General features: G+C 55.2%; 1 protein-coding gene and 1 pseudogene across 1 annotated transcript in view; one reads left to right on the top strand and one right to left on the bottom strand.

The window, feature by feature from the left end:
• LOC103591949 overlaps positions 1 to 11,965 on the bottom strand; it is a 24,476-nt pseudogene extending 12,511 nt beyond the window's left edge.
• A 3,184-nt stretch (positions 11,966 to 15,149) lies between these two features.
• Positions 15,150 to 25,150, top strand: part of NFAM1 (NFAT activating protein with ITAM motif 1) — a 42,180-nt gene continuing 32,179 nt past the window's right edge. Inside the window, exons 1-3 of the mRNA XM_008574516.1 lie at positions 15,150 to 15,209; positions 18,120 to 18,242; positions 21,024 to 21,221. Coding sequence (XP_008572738.1) covers positions 15,150 to 15,209; positions 18,120 to 18,242; positions 21,024 to 21,221 — 381 coding nt within the window. The remainder of the gene's footprint in view (positions 15,210 to 18,119; positions 18,243 to 21,023; positions 21,222 to 25,150) is intronic.

Below are 25,150 nucleotides of genomic sequence, written 5' to 3'. Positions count from 1 at the left end.
CCCCCCCGGTTTGTGTGTGTGTGTGTGTGTGTGTGTGTGTGTGTGTGTGAATTTATTTATTAATTTTTATCATTGATTTTTAATAGTTGCAAATTGGTTGATTTGTGGGAGAGACTGACACTGGTGACTGTCTATTCTGCCATCTTGACCAGAAGCCCCCAAGTTGATCAGACCATTTATATTGAATGTCACTACTGATATGGTTAGGTTTAAATCTGTCATCTTTTTACTCATTTTCTATTTGTCCTATCTGTTCTTTGTTTCCCTTTTCCTCTTCTTCTGCCTTCTTTTGGTGTAATTCAATATTTTTAGTAATTCTGTCATATCTCATTTGTTGACTTATTAGTTATAATTCTTTCATTATTTTTGTTTATAGTATACAACTTTAATTAATCACAGTCTTCCTTTAAGAGATAATATACCACTTCATATAAAATATAAGAACCTTATAATAGCATATTTCTTTTTTCCTTTCCCGTCTATTAAAAACCCATGAATTCCCAGCATTAGCTACCATTTCGATACTGTACTACAGGGTTCATTCAGGCTTTCCCCTTTCCCATACTTGTGTCTCCCTTCTCTGCCTCCCACTATATCAATCTCTCTGTTCAACACCAAGCTCCTGACCCACGGCTGCCATTCATCTTGAGTGTGGGGCCTGACCCCACCCTCATAACCTGACTTGGGTCTGCCTACTCCCAACGACCTACCTTGTTCAGATCTGCCTAGTGGCTTTTTGATGAAGAAAGGAAGGAAAAAGTTACAGGCCGGCCCGGTGGCGCACTGCTACAGTGCGCCACTTGGGAAGCGCAGCGGCGCTCCCTCCGAGGGTTCGGATCCCACATACAGACCAGCCACTCACTGGCGGAGCGAGGTGCGGGGGCAACACCAAGGGTTGCGATCCCGTTGCCGGTCCCGGTCCAGTATGGGCGCTACACTGAGGGTTGCGATCCGTTGCCAGTCACAAAAAAAGAGACAAAAAGGAAAAAAAAAAAAAGAAAGGAAGGAAAAAGTTAATAAATATTTTATAAAGCAGTGTATTAGTCCATTTATGTTGCTTGTAACAAAATACCTGAAACTGGGTGATTTATCAAGAAAAACGAAATTTATTTACAGTTTCTGAGGCTGGGAAGTCCAAAGTCCATGTGGTGGTGGTGACAGTGACCCAGGGGTCTCACATTGCAAGATGGTGGAAGCAGAGAGAGCAGAGAGGGAGAGAGACAGACAGACAGACTCTCCTCTCCTTTTAAAGCCCTCAGAACCACGCCCATGACCACCATTTTTAATCCATTCACTACTGCACGGTCCTACCATCCAATCACCTCTTCAAGGCTCCACCTTTCAATTACCATAATAGGATTTCCCACCCTCTTAACAGTCACAGTGGGGACTAAGTTTCTAATACATAAAACTTGGGGGACACAATTCAAGCTTCAGGGAGTTTTGGGGGACATAATTCAATCCACTACAAGCAGGAAGGGAAAGGGAAGCACCTCAGTGGTCTGTGAGAGCTTTCTTGATTTCTAGTATAACAATATGTTCCAGGCTCATTTGTCCTATTTTTTTTCCTTTGGTCCAGACCTGAAATTAACCAAGGAACATTAGTTCCTTTTAGAGGAAAATGGTGTTCGGAGACCACAATCCGGGAGCTACGTTCTTTGCTACTGGTTGGTTATTAGTTTCTAGGCATTTCTAGTGGACAGAGCTGGGAAACACTTTTTTTTTAAAGAGAAAACACAAAATGAGTTCACGCTTACATTTTCAGCTTACATTTAGGATGATAGCGTTTTTACTTTATCTTCTTTTATTTTATATTTGTTTCCTTTTTCTCTTATGCTGAAAATCTTGGTTCCTAACAACATTAACATAATTACTTATTTGCTTTATCTCCATATGGCTACATGTGGGGTGGCCGGGCTGGGGGTCTCTCATCAGGCTGCAGTCAAGGGCTGGCCAGGGCTGCCTTCCCCTCGGCTTTCAGGATCCCCGGTGGTGTTGGTGGCCCTCAGGTCCTTGCCACGTGGGCCTTTCACAGGGCAGCTCACAGCCCAGTATCAGAGTAAGTGACCAGGAGAGAGAGATAGTCTTTCACAGCCAATCTCAGGAGTCAGCCCCACCATTGTGCCGTGTTCCGTGGGTGGAAGTGGGCAGCAAGTGCAGCCTGCACATGGGGCGGGGACCGGGACGCACTGGGCTGGGAGTACGGGGAGGCGGCCCGCAGCTGTCGTAGAAGCTCCTGCCACACAGACCCCCTCATGTGACAATCCTCCCAGGCTTGTGAGGAGGTCTTGCCACCGCCACTGCACAGCCGAGCACAGGGGAGCACCGAGGGGGTGGGACACCCCAGGTCCGAGCTTCAAGGGTCATGCTGGGAGCCCAGCCCCATCCCCGCCAGCCCAGACCATGGACCAGCCATCGGTGTGGCCACTCCAGGTCCCTACTTGACTTCCATGAAAACCAAAATTCAAACTTGAGCACAGTTAACGGGACATTAGGGGAAGCGAAGTGCAGGAGGTCACCAGGGAAGCGTCACCTGCCTCTCAGTGACAGCACCCAATCACCGTCGCTCCCTGGTCAGGGGCCCTGAGCCCAGGCGGGGCCAGGCCACTCAGGACGGGTCCCCAGCCCTGCCCCAGGTAGCCCTCAGGCTTGCTTCTGAAACACAGACCCGATGATGTCAGTCCTTGCTTTTACATTCTGGGGACGCCTCCCTGCCCAGGACCCAACCTGAGCTCTCCCTGCCACCCCCTCACCACCCGGCAGAACCTCTCCCTGTGTCCTGTACCTCCAGGGCACCTTGGTGCACCTTTATGAGCGCCTGCTGCTGACTCTGCCTCCCCAGGCAAAGGTGGCCCCTCCAGGCCAGAGCCTCTGTCTTATCCAATTTTATGTCTCTGAAACTGGGGACGCTGAACATGGAGTCTGAATCTCCTAAAGCATCTGTGCAGAAAGGAAAATAGAAGGAAGAGAGGGATTTGCTGCTGGGGTGGGGGCAGAGGACGGGGGGCTGCTGAAGGAACACCCCACCCTGTGAGGGAGTCTAGGTTCTGGATTTTCTGAGTCTGGGAATCAGCTCTGGGGTAAAATGCCTGGAACCCTGGAAAAGAAACACTGTTTATCATTAGTAATGACTCCATAGATGGGCTCAACAGCAGGTTCTACGGTGTGTGGAAGCCACGTGAATCAAAAATCTCGGAATCTCCCCCCGTCCCCAGATTATATGTCTCAGATACCCGACTCGGCTTAGCCCTGACGGGTCTGCATTTTCCTGGGACGCATGTTCAGTTCTCGGTTTCCATCAGGAAGCGTCAGTCTCCGCCCAGCACCGTGGGTGCACAGCATCGCGGCTGGAGGTGTTCTGTGCAGCTCTAACTTCTGAGTTAACCTGAAAAGAAAAAACCTGCCCTTCCAGAGTGTGTACCCTGCAGAGATGCGTAGCGTTTAAAACTTCGTGGTTATTTACATTACATCCTCAATCGCAATGGCAGTCATTTCTTCATGCAGTAAATCTTCTGCAAGGACCTATTCTGCCCTGGGTACCGCTCTGCCAGCGAACAAAAGAGACAAGAGTGGGGGCCCATTGTCATCGGGGGAGGCAGATGGACAAACAGTCAGCACATGGTATGAGGGACGGTGAGACCTGTCCTGGAGGAGGGGGTGGGATGTCCGGGTGGGAGACCTCAAAGAGGGGGGAAGGGAGCCGTGCAGATTTGGGGGTCGGGGGCATTCCGGACATAAGCAACACCTGATGCAAAGGTCGTCCCACGCATTCAAACACAGCAAGGATGGCGGTGTGGCGAGGAAAGCGTGGGAGGCAGGGAGAAGGTTGGGGGGGAAGCTGTGGCTTTAGAACAGACAGGGCCTGCCGGGCCATCGAAGGGCTTTGGCTTCCACATGGCGTGACATGGAGGCCACTTTGGAGCTCTGAGCAGAGCCATGGCACCTGCCTCCTATCTGCAAGGGTCACTCTGGCTGCTGTGGGGGGACTGACTAGAGGTTGGGGAGGTGGGTTGGGGGGAGACGGGAGCAGAGATCTATTGAGGGTTATTAGAATAAACGAGGAGAGGTCATGGTGGGGATTGCCGGGCAGAGAGAAGTTGTTTGGTCTGAATGTATTATAAGGGATTTGCTGACAGATTAGGTGTGGGCTGTGAGAGGAACGGAAGGGCAAAGAGACCCACAGACTTTGGCCTGAACAGCAGGAAGGAGAGCCTTGCCCTTTAACATCTGCGGGGCAGATGGAGGGGGAGCAGGTTGGGAGGGACATGTGGGGTCCAAGGAGCCCCCTGGCCACAGGTATGAGGTTGAGAGTCCCGGCCCTCTCGTGGAATCTAAAGCCCTCTTGGGGGATGAGATCGTCTCAGGAAAGAGTATGCACAGAGAGGAGAGGGGTTTGAGGACAGGCCCTGGGACATGCCCTCGTTTAGAGGTTGGGGTGATGAGAACCCAGCAAGGGTGCTGTGGAGGAGCGGCCAGGGGGAGAGGAGGCAGGTGCGCGGGGAGAGGGGGCAGGTGCGCGGGGCGAGGGATCCCTGCGTTCACGGGGCCTCGGGTCAGTGGGGTGTGGCCTGGGGCGGCTGCAGGGTTACAGGGCAAAGTTGACCCCAGTGAGAGGAGGGGGTGAAAGCCAGCCGAGGGGTTCTGGGGAGAACAGGAGGAGGAGAAGCAGCACCGTGACCCAGACGTCTTTCAAGGGGTCTTGCTAAGAGAAGGATCAGAGAAATGGCGCGATTGTTGGAAAGTGATGCTGGGCCAAAGGAGGTGCTTGAGGGGTTTTGTTGTTAAGAAGGGAGGAATTATGATGTATTTGCACGTTTGTGCACTGCTGGCACTGATCATTAAAATGGGGGGAAGGATGCAGGAGGGGGAGACTTGCTGAGCAACGCGCCTGAGTTGTCAAGGAGGGACGGGTACAGCCCCAGGTGGAGGCCCTGGGTGGGCACAGTCATGGCAGGAGGGCAGGCTGGGGGTGGGAATTTTATCAAGCTCCTACTATGTGCCAGGCACTGTTTTAGCACTGGGGATGCAGCAGTGGATAAATACTGCCCTGCACACATGGGTACCAAACAAGAGAGATAAAGAGCCCGAAATAAGGCAGGGCAGGGAGATGGAGAGTTTGGGGAGGGGGCCAGGAGAGGCGTCCTAGAAGGTAGTGTTTCAGCAAAGCCGTGAAGAGCCGTGAGCAAGGGTGGCACAGACCTCACCTCCAGGCCCAGTAGCACCAGGACTGGGAAAAAAACAACCCCTACCAAGGAAGGCCGCAGCAGGACACTGATGAAATAGCACCGCAAAACTCGCGTTTATTCCTTGGAGTGGACAAGGCCAGATGCAAAGAGTTTCAGCTGACAGAGGCTGGTCACTGGCTGCCCACTACCCTGCTCCCCACCCTGGTCTGGCATCTGCAGCACAGCCCAGAAACAGTGCCAGCAGCCGGGCATGAGGAGGCAGTGCCCAGCGTGCAGACACGGCCAGCTGGAGGGAGCCACGGGCAGGGCCAGATCATGACTTTCATGAGGCCCTCCCCCCACCCCACCCCCAAATTTCTTTAAATTATATATTATGGCTGCTTTGGTATAAAGATAAATATAACCAGGCCGGGCTGGTTATAGATTATTTTAAAAATTATTTTTCTTATTAAAAATAAATTAAAGCATTTTTCTGAGCCCAGGGTGTCCCTTAAGCACTGTGCCTGCTGAGCCTAATGGGCACGTGGGCCCTGCCTCTGGGGTTGGTGTCAGGAAACCCTGGTTTCTTCCCTTGCAGGATCAGCAGTGTCCTTTCCCCATGGGTCCCTGCACACACCCTCTGCCCCAGGGCCTCCTCCTGACGAACACAGGGGTTCCTCTGCCGCCTGCCGGGGAGGGCAGCCCAATAAACAAGCCGGCTGCATGGGTGGGGTTGATGATGGCTGTCCTATGTTTTCTGCGATGGTTTGTTTTATGCTTCGACTTAACCAGGCCACGCGGAGGCCAGATATTTGGTTAAATGTTATTCTGGGTGTGTCCGTGAGGGCGTTTCTGGATGAGATTAGCGCTTCAGTCGGTAGACTGAGTGAGGCAGACGCCCTCCCTTACACAGTCCTCATCCGATTCATTGAAAGCCCAGATAACAAAGAGGCACAGTAAGAGAGATTCTGCCTGCCCGACTGACTTCAAGCTGGGACGCTGGTCTTCCCCTGCCTTTGAACTTGGAGTTGGACTGCAACTACACTATCGGCTCTTCTGGGTCTTTCCAGCTTGCAGACTGCAGATCCTGGGGCTTCTCAGCCTCTGTAGGTTCTGTTTCTCTGGGGAATCCTGACTAATACAGTTTCCATGACTTTTCAGCAATCAGAACTGTTTTGACAATGGCCAGTGCTATGGAGACAGACCAGATGACGGGACTGGTGCCCCATCCCTGAGCTGTGCCAGGACTGTGTGTGGGCAGAAGAGCTCAGGGTGATTAGATGTGGCAGCTGTGGCTTCCCACCAGCAGTGCTGGGGCAGGTCAAGCTGATCCAGGCTCCTTGTCGAGGACAGACCTGTGGGGAGACACCCGACCCCAAGGCAGCGAGGGGTCCGCATGGTGAAGCTGCGCACCCTGCCTGATTCAGGGTCCCGGCCTCTTTGCCTTGGGAAATTCCCTCCGCTGTTATGTTCAGGGGAGGATGGAAGTAAATATGCTGTTTTATGATGAAGGAAAAAAAGGATATAATGAGTGTTTTCTTTTTTTTAAAAAAAAGTCTTACTTTGGCCGTTACAGTTGATTCTCAGTTATTTGGGACTCCGTCATGCTGTTTGGTGGCCTTTTCTGAGATTTTTTCTTTTATTTTTTGTGGCTGGCCAGTACGGGGATCCAAACCCTTGATCTTGGTGTTATGTCCATCTTTTTATTCTTTCAGTGCTCTCGGCACTTCTTAATATTAGTGGAAATAAAAGGAAATGAAGTGGAAACGATTTTACCTTCCTCTATTACCTCCCGACAGAAAGGGCCCAGGTGGTAGGAGCTGAAGCGACCGGCCAGCACTTGTCCCTGGGTCAGGCGAGCCCCAGTGTCCCCATACTGTGGTCAGGTGAGCTGTGGCATCCTTGTGCTGTGGTCAGGTGAGCCCCGATGTCCCCGTGCTGTGGTCAGGTGAGCCTTGATGTCCCCGTGCTGTGGCCAGGTGACCTATGGTGTCCCCGTGCTGCAGCCAGGTGAGCTGTGGCGTCCCCGTGCTGTGGTCAGGTGAGCCTAGAGCTGATGGTGCCTGTGCTGTCCTCCCCACCAAGCCTCTTAGCACGTCTGACTTAGGGACCGTTAGAAACCTGATGGGGACCTGGAAATTCCTAGGTAATACCCAAGAGGAGTGAAAACTTATGTTCACACAAAACCCTGCTCGTGAATTTTGTAGCAGCTTTATTCATAATCACCCCGACCTGGAAACAGCCCACAGCCGTCCCCTGGTGGGTAGGTACGTGTGCTGCCACCCACGGAACACAGCTCAGCACTACAAAGGAGTCGAGTACTGATTCAGCAGCAGCATGCATGAACCTCAAAAGCTTTATGCTGAGTGACAGAATCCAGACTGAAAGGTCACCTGCCCTGTGACTCCACTTCTGACGCTCCAGAGAAGGGAAAGGGGAAGAGGCCGTGGTTGTCACGGGCAGCACGCGGGAATTCGGGGCTGATGAGAGGTTCTGTGGCTTGACTGTGGCAGCGGTTACAGGACTCTGTGTTGACTCTAAACCCAGAGAACTGCACACCAACAAGAATGAATTTTACTGTTTGTAAATTTAAAAGAATATTTTTAAAAGTTGGAAAAAAGGGCCGGCCCGGTGGTGCACTCTCCAGTGGTGCTCCCGCCGAGGGTTCGGATCCCATGTGGAGACCGGTTCCTGCTCACTGGCTGAACGCTGTGCGGGCGCGACACCGAGGGTTGCGATCCCGTTGCCAGTCCCCGGTACGGGCGTGACAACGAGGGTTGTGATCCCGTTACTGGTCAGTAAAAAAAAAAAAAAGTTAGAAAAAAGCTTCACTGGATCCAAATAAAGGAAGAAGAAAGTTGTGATATATCCAATTTTAGGGATGGCAAAACAAATCCAATTTCATCATTTGGGACTTTTTTATGAGAGAGGGCACCTCTGTCAATGAGCCCTGTTCATGCGTGGTGCAGAGCCGAGCACACGCAATCTCGTTTAATCCGAACAAATGGGCCAGTGCAGGTGCATGATCCTTACCTTATAGATGAATGAACTGAGGCTCAGACCATTGAAGGAATCACCTCTGAGTCAAAGAGAAGATGATGGATCAGGGATTTGAACCCATGTCTGCAGGGTCCAAAGGGCACCGTGGGATTATGGGTAAATACTCCCTTCTAGTTTCCAGACTTTTCATAAGGTTATGTGGCTTTACAATAAAAAGTCACTTTATTTTCCTCCTACAACTCAGCTTGTAAAACAGTTGCTCTCAATGTGGCTTCTGAGGTATTTACAATCGCTTCCCTGGCTCCTGTTCAGGAGGTTCAACGATCTTCCTAATGATCTTGCTTCAGTCTTTATTCAGTTTATTAGTTTTCTGAGGCTGAGGCTGCCATAACAAAATACCGTAGCCTGGGGGTCACCATACATGCAACAGGCGTGCATTCCCTCACAATTCTGGAGGCCAGCTGTCCTAGATCAAGGTGTTGGCAGGGCTGTGCTCCCTCTGAAGGCTCTAGGGGAGGATCCTTCCTCCTCTTCCACCTTCCGGTGGCCACAGGCATCCCTTGGCTTGTAGCCTCATCTCTCCAGTCTGTGCCTCCATCTTTCCAAGGCCTTCTTTCCGGTGTCTCTGTGTGTGTCCTCTCCTCTTCTCATAAGGACACCAGCCATTGGACTTAGGGCCTACCTTAAATCCAAGATGATTTTATCTTGAGATGAAAGGAACAAATATATCTATAAAGACCCTGTCCAAATAAGGTCACATTCACAGTCATGGGGGGGGGAACGAGGGGGAAGCTAGTACTTGACCATCTCTTTTGCAGGACCCAATTCAACACACTACATTCAGCAGGACTCTCTTAGGGCAGGGCAAGCTGGATCCTTGGTGCCCATTGGTGGCCCTCCAGACCTTGGCTGTCCTCTGCTGTCACCCTGGACCTCAGGCAGGGCTGCCCCCTGCTCTCCCCCTCTCCTCTGTCCAATCCTCAGTTCACCCCTAGCCCTGGCCGGGGCAGGGAGGGGAAGGGAGCTAGACCTGCCATCAGAATCACAAACAGTCCCCATGAAGTCCGTGGCTGCTCCTGCTTCCTTCTCCAGGCGGTCTCCCCAGTGGTGTCCCTGGTGAAACAAGCTGACCGGGACAAGCGGGAGGGAGGTGATTATGGGTTTAGAAAAGTCCTGACAAGCACTGGCCCATGGCTCACTTGGGAGAGCGTGGCGCTGACAACACCAAGTCAGGGGTTGGGATCCCCTTACCGGTCACCTTAGAAAAGAAAAGTCCTGACAAAACGTATCCTTTTACCATGGGGGTGGCTCTGCCTGCCCAGCGTCCTCCTCCACCCCCACCCCCAGGAACAGCCTCTTTATTTTCCTGTGTGGACTCCTGTCCTCCCAAAGTCCCCACCCCCAGTTCCCTGTCCCTCTGCCTTCTCCTCATGGCCAGTCCCGTCTCCTTCCTAGTACAGGCGGGAGGAGCAGATCTGCACTCTTTTGTGGACCCGAGCAGGAGCTGCAGCCCTGCCTGGCCCCCCTCCTGATTCGGCTCACCTGCCAGGCTCAGGCTGCAGCTGCTGCATGCCAGGCCAGGGCTGAGCCCTGCAGGCCACCTGCCCACCAACCAGCCAGGCTAGTCCAAAGCGCATCTCCCCATCCTCAGTCTGTAGGGACGACAAGATGCCTTCAAGTGAAAAGGGCAAGGTGCTGAGCCACGAATTGCAGATGGCCCTATTTCAGTCAAAGCAGACAGGTCCAGATTCCCCCGGCTGTGTCTCTGTGCTCACGTTTGCAGAGTCAGAAGAGTGAGAAAGGTTGCAGGTGAGGCTGCAGGGGTAGACACCTCTGGGGAGAAGGATTGAGCGTGGGAGCGATTTGCTTTTCCTTGGTAGGTTTTTGGATTATTGCACTTTCTGAAATCTAGTATTCGCTCTGACCCTCAGCAACCCTCACTGGGTCCTTGGCTCCTGCCTGTTCTGTTCCATCTCCTTCCCTGGGTTTCAAGGCTTCCATCCTGAGCCCTGGTGCAGGGTCTACTCCTGGCACCCACAGCCCCGACACCTGCAGGTCCCCCACATGGGTGCCCCTGACCTTTCTAGCCTCTTGACTGACCAGTGACCCTCTTCACCCGTGGCTCATGAACTTGGCCACGGCAGAGCCTCCCAGGTCCCCGGCTCCCTTCTCTCCCGTGGGGTTTCTGTGAAGCTCAAGGGAGAACATGGTTGAAAAACTCTTTGTAAAACTGGGATTTGCTGCCAAATGAGAAAGCTTATTACAAAGACGCGATGCAGAGCGCGTGGCCAGTGTCAGTCAATCTCCTTCACTGTGAGGAAGGTGCAGAGGGGGCTGTGGATTCTCAGAGCAGGAGAGAGATGCCTCCGCATTCTCAGGGGTCTGATGCACCCGCCCTTCCTGCCCCGCCTCCAGGGGGCGCCCCACCTCCACCCGGGGAGTACACATCGGCCTTCTCCTGACCTCGGCCCAGAGCTTGCAGCTGACCCTCCATCCCTCAGGGGACTCGGGCAGGGGCCGAGGGTGATAAAGGGGCTGGCGGAGAGCAGGGCGCCCGCCCAGTGTCAGGCTGGGGCTGCAGTGATGCATGGCCAGGGTGCAACACGTATAATTCTGCGAGATTCAGAACATCTTTCAATCGCCACATTTTCAGAAAATGGATGAAAAGCTGATCACACAGACGTTTGATGCCAGGAGGAAGAGGAGCTGGCGCCTGGGAGCTTGAGCTGGAGGCAAAGTGTGGGCTGGAGCTCTGAGCAGCTGGAGGAGGAGTCTGCTGCCGTCCATCAGGCCCGACAAGGAAGACCAACCGGGGCCTCGCCGCTTCTCCCGGCCGCACAGGGGGCGCTGGCCAGCCAGGCAGAGCGCCGAGGCTGCACAGGGGCAGGCTCCAGGTGACAGGAATTCTGGGGGGGCCTGGCTTTCTGGTACATCACAGCCCAGTCTGGGGTCAGCTCAGGATCCTAATTCAGAAATAGCTCCCCTTCTCCATACCTGGGGAGACAGGTGAGCTCCCAAAACTGGGCTCCAGGGAGGGGTCACTGCAGCAGAACTCTATTTTTTTTTTTTCCTTTTTGTCTTTTTTCGTGACCGGCAATGGGATCGCAACCCTCGGTGTTGCGCCTGCACCTCGCTCAGCCAGTGAGCCCTGGTCTGTATGTGGGATCCGAACCCTCGGCTGGAGCACCGCTGCGCTCCCAAGCGGCGCACTGTAGCAGTGCGCCACCGGGCCGGCTGCAGCAGAACTCTAAATGACAGAATTCCCCAGACAGAAGCTGGCTGCCTTACTAGTGAGCGTAATCCCGTACATGTCTATGGCCTCCTACAGTTCACAAGGCACTTTTGTGGCAAGGAAGTAGGAAGTCTTCTCACCTTTCTGATGAGGAAGGTGAAGCTCAGAGGCCCTGCACGACTTGCCCAAGGCCCCACAGTTAGGAAGTGGCTGGCTAGGCCGTGAGCCCAGATCTCCTGCCTCCTAGTCCAGACTCAGGTTCTTGTAAAGCAGAGGCCACCCTTGCCTGGGCCTTCTGGGTGAGATAAAAACTAGCAGGCGTTTGGCTGCTGCATCCTCTTTAGGGCACCTTCTCTGGAACAGCCAAAGAGTGGTCCCCAGATGTCAGTGCAACTCAGTGAAAATCAATTTTTTTTTTTTTGCTGCTGAATTGCAATATGTAATTGCAATGTGGTCACTTGGTCATATGTTTCTGTAAACTTTGCAAATGTGAGACAACTTAACCTTATTTAAGTTTCTTTCCACTTGGATTCCCCTCTTTCTCACCTCCCATCCAGTTGGACGGCATTGGGCTGGCTGCAGGTATTTTGGGAGAGTTGACTTGGGAATGCCTTTAGCTTGGGACTCTGGGATATTTTATGTGGCTTGCAGTTACAGCCACGTGTCGTTCAGTTCTTGCTGCCTGTTATTTCCAGCGATAACTTCTAGGAAAAGAAGTTCAGTGCAGATAGATGGCTTCCAGGAACACTCCCACTGATGAATTCAGAAGAATGAATCCAATGAACACAATGAAAAAGATTTAAATTTCTTGCTAATTTGGCATGAAATATTGACATCAACAAAGATAACATAAAACTCATAATAGGTCCTTGCAATGAGAACATCAAACCACACTGGATGACGAGGACGATCCGTCCAAGGAGCACTTAAGATTATTCCACATGAGAAAACTTTTTTTTTTTTTTTGTCTTTTTTACTGACTGGTAACAGGATCGCAACCCTCGGTGTCGCGCCCGCACCGCGCTCAGCCAGGGAGCGGTAACCGGACTCCACATGGGATCTGACCCCTCGGCGGGAGCGCCGCCACGCTCCCAAGCAGCGCACTCTTCAGTGCGCCACCGGGCCAGCCCCACATGAGAAAACTTTTTTTTTTTTTTTGTCTTTTTTACTGACTGGTAACAGGATCGCAACCCTCGGTGTCGCGCCCGCACCGCGCTCAGCCAGGGAGCGGTAACCGGACTCCACATGGGATCTGACCCCTCGGCGGGAGCGCCGCCACGCTCCCAAGCAGCGCACTCTTCAGTGCGCCACCGGGCCAGCCCCACATGAGAAAACTTTTTTTTTTTTTTTGTCTTTTTTACTGACTGGTAACAGGATCGCAACCCTCGGTGTCGCGCCCGCACCGCGCCCAGCCCGTGAGCGGGAACCGGTCTCCACATGGGATCTGAACCCTTGGCGGGAGCGCCGCCACGCTCCCAAGCAGCGCACTCTTCAGTGCGCCACCGGGCCAGCCCCACATGAGAAAACTTCACATGCCCGTGCTCTGAATTCTCACTGCTCCTATATAGAAATTTGGTCAAAGTGTTTATTCTCTCTATAGAATGTGGCATTGCAAACTCCCTGCTGTACACAGAGGTGATCAGAGTATACACATGCACAGGGAATGTGTTATGGAGCTGGTCAGTGGTCAATACAAAATACCCTGCTACTTTCCTGAGTTGCTTGATGTTTACGGTATTTACCAATCCTTTAAAATTTGTAACGTGATTTTTATTCTCACTAGAATGGGAAATTAATATTCACTATCATGACAAATTGTGGTTTTGTAAATGTGTTCTGCTTTTCAATGAGAGCCCCCTCAAAACTGTGTGAGCTTCAGACCCCACACACCTAGCTCTGCCCCAGTGACCAACTTCCTCTGTGCTGTAAACAGCAGTTTACGGAGAAGACAAGGGCTTGGGAGCCATCGCCTCCATCTAGGATTCTGTGCAACTTGCTCCTCTCAGCCTCCGGTTCTTTCCCTGTAAAGCAGGGACAATTGTGTCCCTTATACGCAGATTGTGAGATCATGTGTGTGAAGGGTCTGGAAGCCCCTGAGTCCTCAACAGATGCCATTCTTTGCTCCTTTCCCGGATCTTTTCCCGATACACGTCCCACCGTAGGTTTCAGCATCTCCCATGAGTCACACTAAGTGTGGGAATAATATCCTTGCCTAATCTCCAAGCTTCCTCCAGGAGAGGGAGTTCCAGAGCCTGATAATGTCTTTTTCTAAGTCAAAATGATTTGCGCACAATCTCAGCTGATGGTAAGAGGGGTTGGGAGAAGGATGCGGCAGAGGGCAAGGGGGGCTCTTTTAAAACAGCCCCTCTCCCTAAGAGCTGTGCTGAGCGGGTCTGTGCAGGGAAGGATGGCCTTGCCATGTGGGGAACACACATCAGTCAGCCAGGAGACTCCTGGGAGGCCTCTGTCCAGAATGAGGGAGGGGACCGTGGTCCCACTGACCTCTGTCCTACTCAGACCACAGCTGGGCACCAGGGGATGCAGGTTGGAGGACACTCCATGGAGAAGGGTCTGGAAGCCAGGTTGGGGGTACCACCAGGACCAGGGACGTCTTGGACTGGAGAAGGGGAGGCTGGGGGGGCGCAAACCCCACCCTCACTTGTCGAAAGGAAGAGACCTGCTCAGACACTGGGGAGCAGGGCCTGGGGGCTAGAGCTCCGAGGGAAAGACCTGTTCATCCAGGGCAAGGGCTGCTGGGGAGGCTGACAGCTCCCGGTCAGTGGGGGACACAAACAGAAAGGAGGGGAGCAGAGGGGCGAAGGCTCTTGGGCTTCTGGTCAACCAGGGCAGGTGGCAGGCAGGTACCCAGTGGGGACTTGGGGGGATGGCGACCGGGAAGCCCCTCCTTCCACTGAGCCCGCCCCGTCCCTGCTCTCCAGGCAGCCAAGGCCTCACCCCGGCCCCATCCCCATCTGACTCCACCTGTCGTGTCTGTGGCCCGGTGATGGTGACATCTGTGAAACGCAGGTCAAGACCCTGCAGGGAGGGGATGAGAAGGGTTGGGGTGGGGTCTTCTTCCTGGTGTTCTCAGCGCAAAGCCCAGGGCGGCTGTGGGGGACCCCTAACACCTGTGGAATTGAGTGGAAGGATCTAAGACCAGCGTCCCTACTGCTCTGTCATTCCACATGGGAGGCCGCATCACTGCTCAGATGCATCAGCTTTCTACAAGTTTGTGACCAACGTCCTATTGATCTATTACTGATCTTATGAGAATCCTCTGTGGTGTCCTTTTCACCTCTGTATTAAGGGAATAGGCTCTGCACAGGGACTCTTCTCCCAGTTTCTCATTCATTCATTCAAGACATACATGTGCTTGGGCCTTTAGCACCTGCAAAGATGGAGGCGCCCTCACCTGAGGAAGAGGGGGGCTGCTGCAGGTGAGGCAGCTGAGGGACCGAGGGGAGAGGAGGCTGCAGACAGCTCACATCTAGCAACGGAGTGCAGATGCCCCAAAAGACTGTCACAAGGCAGCACTTGTCTAAGCTCCACCCTCACTGTCTGTGTGGCCTTAGAATAGCGACTTCCCTTCTCTGAGCCTTAGTTTCCTCAGCTGCGGAATGGGGACACAGTAGCACCTGCCTCGCAGGGTGGCTGAGAGGATGGGCTCAAGCCACGTGTCTGGTGAGGATGTGTTTCCTTTCCCTCCTTATGCCACCTCTTCCCCTCCCTGCCCTTGCCCTCAGACAGCGGCCATGCCCAGTGGCCAGTGGGCCAATGCCCAGGGGTGGTCAGAGGAGGCAGGAAGGCCATGGGTGAGGTGTGAGGGACCCCTACCTCATCCAGGCCCTAGGCTGGATGACAAGGGGCCTCCTGACCACTCTGAGGTCTGCTGCATCTGGCAAGTCCCTGAGTCCCCATCCCACAGGTAGCTCAGAGAGAGCCTCATCCCACACATATTTCATCTGCCTGAAGGTGCTGACACAGAGGTCAGCAAATGCTGGGAGGAAAAAGGGACAAAGGACACCCTAGGGAAATAATGACTCAGGCACAGGGTCCTGCCAGGCAGAGCTACTGCTTCTAAATCTTGTCACCCAAGGCAAATGAAAAGAGGCTGAAAACACTTTCTTTTTGCCCTTAGTTGTGGTGGGGGAATTTCCCGGGGAGGGGGATTCTGGGTGAGTGAAATCTTCATGGGCTGCGACCTGCTGGAAGTAGCCCAGTGCTGAGATCCATAGGTCTAGACTCGGCTGGCTTTTCACCTCCTGTTTCCTATCCCTGCAAAGGACAGACTGTGGTTATTGTTGATCAGCAGGTCCCTTTGAGATGTTTGGTCCTAAAAAGACCGCAGCATGTCTTTCAGCATTGCAGGGCATTTTGCACACAACGGGACTTCCAGTCCAATATGCTCAGGAAGTCTCTAACTTCCAAATGAGCTGTCTTCCCAAGAAAGCCTTTCCACCCAGAAACCGTATCATAAATGATGCCGGGCTTCCAGGAACGACCAGAAAGCTGCTGAACTCAGAATGCGGCTGAAGATCTGTCCATGTGAAATGAAAACAGTGGAAATCGATACTGGCAATACCAGTAATTTTTGAACAGAAAAAATAAATGGTTTTATGCATCTGACTGTGGATGCCGGAGGGAGAAGGTAGATGCATCGGAGGAGGCCCAGGGGAGGAGGGAAGCCTTCGCAGTCCGGCTCCCCTGGGCCCATCTGCAGCCTCAGCCCCTCCCGCCAGCCCTCTTATCCGCTCCGGGAAGCCTGCATGAAGCCTTGGCCTTGGCCTCTAGACAGGCTCGGCTTCGTCTGGGCTGCTCCCCCTTCACGCTGGGTTCACACTGTGCTGTGACTTAGATGAGCAGGTGTCAGGCTCTGCCCTACATGATTGGCACCCAGGACGGGGACTCGTCCAGAGCCGTGCCCCGGAGAGGTTTGTTGAACGAATGAATGAGTGACCCACGGTTCCCTGTGTATCACTGAAGGGGACTTCTAGACCCCTGCAAGAAGCAGAGGTGCTGACCTGGGTTCTTTACTGTCCCTGAACCTAGGCCTTCTGACTTTGACCCAGGTCTGCACAGCTGCGCCATTACTGTCCCCAGCCCTGGGGGTTTGGGGTGAGCTGGCCTAGCCACAGTGCAATGGAAGAGAAAGTGAGAGGCAGAGAAAAGAGGGGAGAACAGGAAAGGAGGGCAGAACTTTCCTGAGGAATGAGGCTGAGTTAGGGGAGAGTCCCCCGGAGAACCCCCTGCCGCTGCCTGGTGCCCTGCACCCCACCTCTGGAACCCCAACAGGACCCAGCTCCAAGGCCAGCTTCCAGCTGCCCTGGGAAGTAGAGGCGGGATGTGCCTGGGGGGCCTCCTTTCCCTGCCCCTCCTCCTGTCCCACCCTTCCCTCCTGTGCCCCAGCCACTGCTCCCAGCCCTGTCACCCTCCACAATTTCCTCATCCATAACCACACACCCTCTGAGTCTGTACCCCCCTCATCTCCCCTTGCTGGGCCCTCATTGTTCCCTGTGACTCCCCCAAGCCTTTTGTAAAGGGACCTAAGCAAGGGAGTGGCTGAATAAAGATGGAGGCAGAACGGCCACCTTCTTGCAACACGCTCTTCTTTGCAAAGTGCTTTCACCTCTGTTACTTCACCAAACTCTTGCACGGTGGGTGTTTCACCCCATTCTGTGGAGAGGAAACTGCCCCACGAGGCTGAGGAGACAAGGTTGGGATGCAAACCGCAAACCAAGTGACTTGCTCAGCGGTTAAAGGTGAAAGCTCAGTTGTGGGAGCTCGAGTCCTGCTGCCACTGCTCGCTGCCCGGGTGGCCTTGGGCGAGGGCTTGTGCTCCCTGCACTTCGGTCTCCTCATCTGTAAGGCGGCGGGGCGCTTGCTGCAGACCCTCCGCTCTTCCCAGGACACTGTGCTGGCCTTCCACGGGAGGGGGGAGGGAGCGGGGAGGAAGGGAAGATGGGGGAGAAGGGGAGGGGACAAGCGAGGGAGGACACGTGGGGGCAGGGGAGGGGACGGGCAGGGAGGACCACACTTGTCTCAAATTTGGGAGATGCTTCAGGCAGTTTCTTAAGTGTGAGAAGCAGGGTCTGTTGAACTGCAGACACCCTGCCTCCCCAAAGCCTCCTGGAGTCACACCTCTGGGCTGGGGTCAGGAATCTGCATAATTAGTGGCTGCCACACACACCCCCTCTGCCCACAGGAGATTGAGACTCTCTGTCCCATAGAACCATAGAACTGTGGGTGATGAAGCATGAATTAGCCTCAGGGGAGGCTAATTCTTTCCTTAATTGGCTGAACCCCCTCTGGGAAGACATGCCCAGAAAGTCCCCAGATGTGACAGCAAAGAATAAGACTGGTTTTCCTGGCGGCCAGTAACCAGCTTCCATGTAGACCCCACTAGAGGAGATTATAAAGTGTTCCCAGCAGAAGCAGCTTGTTGGAACAGGGCCTGGACCCCAGGGTGCCCAGGAATGACATTGGAGAGGTGCTTTGGGGGTCCTGCAGCCACCGCACCCCACACTGCGTTCCCACAGTTGCCCCCCTGCACGTTCCTGATCCCGCCTGTCCCTGACTCCCCTTCTGCTGCCCTATGCTGAGGCCACTCAAGCCCTGGCCCGACCTTGCTGGGAGGTCGCCTCTAGGCAGCCGAGGACCCCCTAGAGGGGGAGCAAGGGACGAGAAGAAATCCCAGGTGAGGGCGTTCCCATGTCCGCCACCAGGTGGCACCATTGGTACAGGACAACCCGGGGCTACCCCTGCATGGTCCGGAGGGGAAAGAGGTGGCAGCACTAGTGCAGGACCTGGCGCCTGCCACCTGTGGACCCCCAGCCAATAGCCTCCTGGTGGGTGCTTGTCTCTTCCAGGGACACAATTGTGCTGAGGCTCTGAGCCTCACAAGGCCTTGGCGCGTGAACAGGGAATGCGTGTTGGAAAATGGTGCCACCTTTGTTTTTTTGGTTTTTTCCAGATGTTCAGGATTACTCTCAGCGTGGCAAGGCTGGAGAGGGGACCTGATGCGCCTTGATGTCTCCCCCCGCCCCCGGCACATCTCAGCCACCAGGCCTTCTTGGCGGGTCATTCCAGGTGGTCCCCTCCTGCTGGCTCCTCCTCGACGTGGAGTCTGCAGGGAGGAAGGAAATGACTTCCACAGCTGGGACAGAGAGCCGAGGGGTCCCCTTCCCAGGGCACTTCTGCTTCCGCCTGCCTGTGAAAGAACTGCAGAGAGCTTGGGACTTCAGGGCCGCCGGGCTGGAGGCCCCTCTGCCACCCTTGCGTGCAGGCTCGCTCAGGAGTTTGGAAACCTTGGCCGGGGCAGGGCGTGTCTGTTTTCTTCCTAGACATGGAGCGCCTTGAGGGCAAAACTATGACATGTTTTGTACCCCAGGCACACAGTAGGTACTTAATAAGTGTCCATGGAACTAAACTGAGAACAGGCCAGCAACCATGTCCCCTTTGGAGAGCTTTAGTGTTAGTGTGGAGGAGACCCCTGGGGACGGCAGGGAGCACCTGTGCTCCCCCATCTCCCACCCAACTTCTTCCTTCAGGGCTGCCACCTCCTCCATGAAGCCCTCCTGGGCATCCCCTCCTCCCTCCACTCGAGTAATTCACTTCTTCCCCCATCTCCCCTCTTGTCTTCTGCCATCAAGGTGGGCTAGAGTAGTGGTTAGACATTAACCTCCCCATGCCTCAGTTTCTGCATCTGTGAAATGGAAGCGAGGGGAGTATCTGCTTCCTAGGATTGCAGTGAGGATTAAATTGGTTAAGAGTTTAAAAGCCACTCAAATGGTGTCCAGCATTTAGTAGCTGCGCTGAACTGCTCTGTTATTACTTAACTGTGCAGGGATTGCCGATCTCCCGCCCTAGATGTGGGCTCCTTGAAACTGGGGTCTAGGGCCGGCCCGTGGCTCACTCGGGAGAGCGTGGTGCTGACACCACCAGGTCAAGGGTTAAGATCCCCTTACTGGTCATCTTTTAAAAAGAAGCTGGGGTCTTTCACTTGCGCATCCTTCTGCAAGGTCACTGCCCGGTGCAGAGCAGGCACTCAGAAAAATGCAAAGGATGGACGGAGGGATGGATGGAGGGATGGACGACTGGACACCAACCAGTGGCTGAGAGATGCCATCCCTGGTGGCCTCACCTGCAAACACAGCTGGCCCAAAGGCTGTGCGGCCACAGCGGCCCACCGGGGGTGCCCGAAGAGCCTGGTTTCAGTTCTCTGCTCCTCCTCGGGCCTTGGGGCCTCTCATCTGCTTATTCACCTCTCCTTCCAAGGGCGAGGGCACGGGAGGGAAAAGCCGTGGGCCCGAACCTGGCAAGTTCCCTGCTCGACAGCCACTTGGGTGAGAGGAGATGGAAAGTTTTGACGAAAATGAGGTTTCTGAATGTGCTGTGCTTTTATTTCTATCATCCTGGTTCCTGAGGCCAATCAGGGCCAGACTGGAGGCCCAGGTGGCACAGCCGGGCCCGCTGGCTCCTTGCTCAAGGCCTGTCCCTGCCTCTCTGCCTCTCCCCAGGAGGCTGTGTGGCTGTGGAGCGTCTCAGGAACTCAACAGTGACCAAGGACCCTCAGCTTCACCTCTTCCAGTCGCATCTGTGCTCTGCAGCCCCAGGGCCTGCCCAGGAAGGGTGCGGGCCTCATCCCAGCCACCCCAGAGTCCAGCTGTCCCATAGGCCTGTTGAGAGCCTCCCGGCAGCCACCTTCCCAAGCCTGGGAGGAAGGGCTTTACCCCCATCTGATGCTCACGCACCTGTCCACCCATGCGACCCCTGCATCAGGCAAAGGGGTCAAAGGTGAAGAACAGGGACAGGAGGCCTAGGCGGTGAGGCTGGGCACAGGCTCAGAGGCGGCAGGGCTCCCGGGAGCACTCAGGAGGGGCTGAGGGGTTTGAGCTGTAGCCGCACAGACAGGCAGGAGCAGAGGCAGCACCAGTGTCAGAAGAGCAGGGTTCCATGTTCTGCAGCAGCCTGGCACTCGGCCACCTCCCTCTGTGCCCCCAGGCATTCACACGAGGTCTATCACCACGCATGGAGATGCTTAGACAACCTGCTCCCCCCAGGAGTTGGGGAACAGCGTGAAGCAGATTATCTGTGTCTCACTGTGACATATGTGATCATGTATCACCGTGATGGATCAACAGTCAATACCACTGGGGTCCCCTCCCGCCCCCCGCGCCGCAGGAAACGTCTCGTGCTCATACGTCTTCTTCACCTGGTGGGCAGCCCCTGCTCCTGCTGGGTGTCCAAGCAGCCGAGGGGAAAGCATTCGGGTTGAGAACTGAAACTGGACCCCGTTATGCCATCACGGGGGGCTGCAGCCACGGTGCCCAGATACATCTGAAGTGGAGAGGAAGGCTCAGTGTTCTGGTGTTCGGATGCCAGCCCCATGGACCTGCCCTGATCTTGAGCGAGTTGCTTTGCCTCTTGGGGCTATAGTTTTCTCCTTCGTACAATTAGGATAATCATGTTTATCTCATGGGTTAATGGGCACTAATGGAGAAAGGAGGGATGTGCTCAGCCTGTGCTGAAACTCAGCCACCTTCCCACCTGTCTCCTCTGAGTGCCAGGGTGCCCCGATCCCCATCCCTCTACCCCCCTATCCCCACCCCTTCCCTCTGCCACTCCAGACACCGAGGCAGACATCTGGCCCTGCCCCATCCAGCCCAGAGCTGGGCTTTCAGGATGCCAAGGTGGAAGGCTCCAGTCTGCTAAGGAAAGGGACCCAGGCAGCAAAAGTTGTTGTCCCTGTGTCAGTGCCTGCAGGAGCTGTGATGTGGAGCCAGATGGGGAACCAGTTCATGTGTCCCACGGTGGGGAGTATGCGGGTGAGCCAAAGTTCAGGGAGGCCACAGGAAGCAGTGACATTTGAGGTGGGCCAGACAGGAGGCATCTCCCAGGGCTCTGCAGGGGACTCAGCAGCCCTCGCTGGACAAATGATGGGCAGCTGACCTTTTGGCCCCAGGAGGCGTTTGGCCCTCTCTGGGGCTAGGAACAAGTGGCTCTTGCCCCTCACCCTAACAGCCTGCGCCCCCTGCAGCCCCATCCTCCCAACCACTTCCACCTGCCACCGAACACCCTGCTCTTGCGTAAACACATTATCGAGGGGTTTCCCAGAATATTTCAGAGGGGAAGTTTGTGTGAACGCGCTTGTGGTTGTTTTAAAAGTTTTTCAGAAGCGAGGAGCTAATCGAGATCCCAGTTTACTCACGGAACTCTTGTGGCCTCCTCTGCATGGTCACCAGCATCTTCAGGACAGGGCCCCCAGCTGCAAAGGGGCCGAGGAGGGGTGAAGCTGCTGCGGTTTGGCTTGGGGAGTCCTGGGTCCCCATCTCCAGCTCTTCTCCTGGCTGAGTGGCCTGGACGAATCTGAGCCCCAGATTCTTCACGTGGCGGCCACCCCTGCCAGGGGGCTGCTCCACTGTCTGAGTGGAAGGGCCTGGGACCGGGGAGGCGGGAGGCCCCGAGGCGCAGAGGGTGGCCCCGAGGAGCAGAGGGTGGCCCCGAGGAGCAGAGGGTGGCCAGGGAGGAGCTTCGTGGGAACACAAAGGGGAACTGTGGCTGCCAGCGCACTGCCCCCTCCTGTGAACTAAAGAGGAAGGAGGGACACCGACCCAGCCGACCCAGACAAGAAGGTCCCCAGATGGAGAGCTGGCCTCCATGGTGGCGGGCCCTGCCGGGTCACCCGCGCCCTCCCGGCCCCCGCGTGGCCCCCCGGCTCCTCGGCTTGCTCCTGTTACCGTGGGCCCTGCAGCTGGCAGGTAATGTCTGTCTCCTTCTTCTCACGTCCTCTCCTGCTTGCGAACATCAGAGGGGCTTTCATCCAGCCCGTGCGGCTAATTCCCAGGGACCTGTCTCCGGGGATTTGCTGGCTGCCGTTTGAACATTGCAGACTTCACAGGGGAAGCCTTCAGGGACCGAGGAGATGTTTAGCTAATGCCTTGCCGAGGTGGCTTTTGAAGGGGCGGGGGATCGTGCACTCTGCCTGGCTGCTGCATTGACAGCCTCCCCCAGCATGGCCAGGCTTAAACAAGGAGGGTGGCATCGTGTGGTCCGGTCGGGTCCGGGGGTCAGTGGGGAGAGACAGCTCACTGCCTGAGGAGTCCTGCGTGGCTGCTGTGGTGGAACCACCGCACTGAACCTGCCGAGTGGCAGAGCCACTCTCCATGTCACTGCTGGCATTAGCCAGGGACAGAAGGGGGGGCCAGTGGCCAGCCACCAAAGCACTGTGCCCTGCGGCACAAAGTGTCACTATCACCAGGAAGGGTGGCACCTCCCACTTCCTGAAATGCCACCAGAGACCAAGTGTTTTAGGATGGGAGTATGTACTTCCAGGGGCCATGTGGGTGCCTCTTTCCTGGTCCCAGGCTCCCTCTAAAGCTGGGTGGCCTGGATCCAAGCCAGCCATGGGGTGGGTGGCCACAGGGCTAGTGTTCCACTCCAGGGCTGCCAGCACCAGGGTCCCTCACACTCAGCCTCTCCCCGGACAGCACTAAGTAAATTCTGCTGGATTGTCTTGGTCCCTCCTTGTCCTGGACACCAGCTGACCCTCTTGCCAACCCAGTGGCCACCCCACTGAGGAGGCTGGGGGTATTTCTTTCCTATTCACTTAGACTTTCATGAGGCCACCAGGAGCCGTTCTCCCACCCCCCACTCTGCTCCACCCCTGGCTTTCGTTTATATCATAAACAGCTACTTCTATGATCACGAATTAGCCTTTATTGAGCCCTTAGCTGGGCACATCCTCACAGCACCTCTTAGGGCACCTGTTGTCCTCACCAGCACCATTTTAAGGATGGGGAACTGGCGGCCCTGAGAGGCCAGGTAATTTGACCAAGGCCTAGCCAGTCCGCAGAGGCCAGGTTCAGACCCCAGGCAGCCTCAGCCCGGAGCAGGGACCCCCGGCCAGTGGGCTCTGGAGCTGCTTGCGCTTTCCTCGGCAAGGAACATTCTTCACAGAAAAATTTACCCTGGGAGGCAAGAGCTGACCTGTGCAGTACCTAGGGTACCTACTACAGGCTGGGGCCAGGTCCCTCGTGACATTGTCTCCTTTAATCCTATGGACCCTGCCCCCCCCAACCCCGTGCAAAGATGGCCAGAGTGGTGGAAATGCAGCTTGTGGGTGACAACACGTTTGAACTCACACTGAGTTGTTTTTGACTGAATTTCCCCCCAGTTCCCACCATTTCTCTTTGTGTGGCCCCTCCTCCCCAAAAGACACCTGGCACACCCTGGTAACCGAGTAGAAGGGGCTTCCGCAGGTCCTGCTGTGGAAAAGCTCTTTAGTAACAAGCTGTACTGCAAACAAAAACAGATTTTGCCCTGTATTGCAACAGACGTTATACAGAAGAGAAACCCTGCTCTTTCACAAGAGGTGCAAACACCCTCACGGTCTCCTAGAATCCACTGGGGCTGCGGGCAGCCCCCGCTTCCTCCTGCTCCTGCCCCGGTGGCCCCCACCCCATCTATCTCCTGCTCTGCGCCCCTCCCCACGCTCTTGTCTCGAGGGTTTGAAGGTTTGACCAAAGGAATCCTGCGTCTCCCACACCCTCCAAACTGCCCCCGCTCTCAGCCTTCAGCCTGGTGCTGCCACATCCTCCACCTCCCGCTATCAAGACCCAGCCTGCACCCTCAGCTGTGTCCACCACTGAGGACACTGCACCGTGTCCCTGAACTGCAATGGGATGCAGGGTTACGAGTGCAGGCCAGGGCCTTCAGCCCGCGTTTGAATCTGAGCTCTGCTACTCACCTGGGACCTGGGCAGGCTATTTAATGTCGCTGTGCCTCAGTTGCCTCATCTGTTCAATGGGTGTGATGCTAGGGCCTGCCTGTAGGACACCTGAGGACTGAGCCAGCCTGTGGTCGGTGCTCAGTGGGTGTCCGCTGCCTGCCAGCTCAGCAGAGCCCATGGAAACTCTAGATTCTAGGCCGGCTGTGCATCTTGGTGAGCCCAGACTCCTGTTGTCCAAGTGTCTCCAGCCCACCCTGGGGAGGCATCTCGGCACCTCTCTCGCTCCCAGCCCTCCTCCCCCAGTTGTGAGCCAGGACTCGGGCCTGCTCTCCTCTGGCCTCTTGTATCCTCCACAAAGTCTGCTTTGGTCAAGGCTGTGGCAGCCACTGGTGGTCTCATCAGCCCTGCTCCCCCCAGAGGACGGTCCTCCGAGCGGAGGTTCTGAGAACAGCTGCACGCCTGCTCCAGCCCTGCTTCCAGCAGGCTCCAGTCACCCCCGAGGGCTTGGGCGCCAGACAGACTTGAGTTCAAAGCTGCCTTCTTCTCTTGACTGCTGTGTGACCTCAGGCAATTTACTAAACCTTTCAGAGCCTCGGTGTCCTCAACAAACCTCAGTCCCCTTTCTCTTCTTGGCCTGTCCAGAACTCTGGGCTGTATTTATTTCTCAAATACTCATTGAGGAGGACCAGTGTTAAGTCCTGGGGGGACCCAGAGAGGAAAAGCCACAGGCCCCACTCTCAGCCTCGTGGAAACCGTGAGACCCCTGAGGTGGAAGTTACCAGATGCTGGTTTGCCTCCCGTCCTGTCTGCTCCAGACTCAGGTGTCACCGCCCCCTTTCTTATCCAAAAGGTGTTCAGGAGCCTCGGTCTTTTCCAGGTTGAGACTTCCCCGCCTCCCTTCCGGCTGCTCCAGGCCTCTGCCAGGACTGGCCTCTGCTTTGCACCTTGCTCTAACACCCATAAAGAGCTTGCGAGGCAGAGGCAGGCGCGGGGGAGGCGGGCACCGCTGCGGGCACAGGGGGGAGG

Source organism: Galeopterus variegatus, unplaced genomic scaffold (genome assembly GCF_000696425.1).
Source record: "Galeopterus variegatus unplaced genomic scaffold, G_variegatus-3.0.2 Scaffold55, whole genome shotgun sequence".
In the NCBI taxonomy this organism is placed as follows: Eukaryota; Metazoa; Chordata; class Mammalia; order Dermoptera; family Cynocephalidae; genus Galeopterus; species Galeopterus variegatus.
This window is presented reverse-complemented; position numbering and strand designations above follow the sequence as displayed.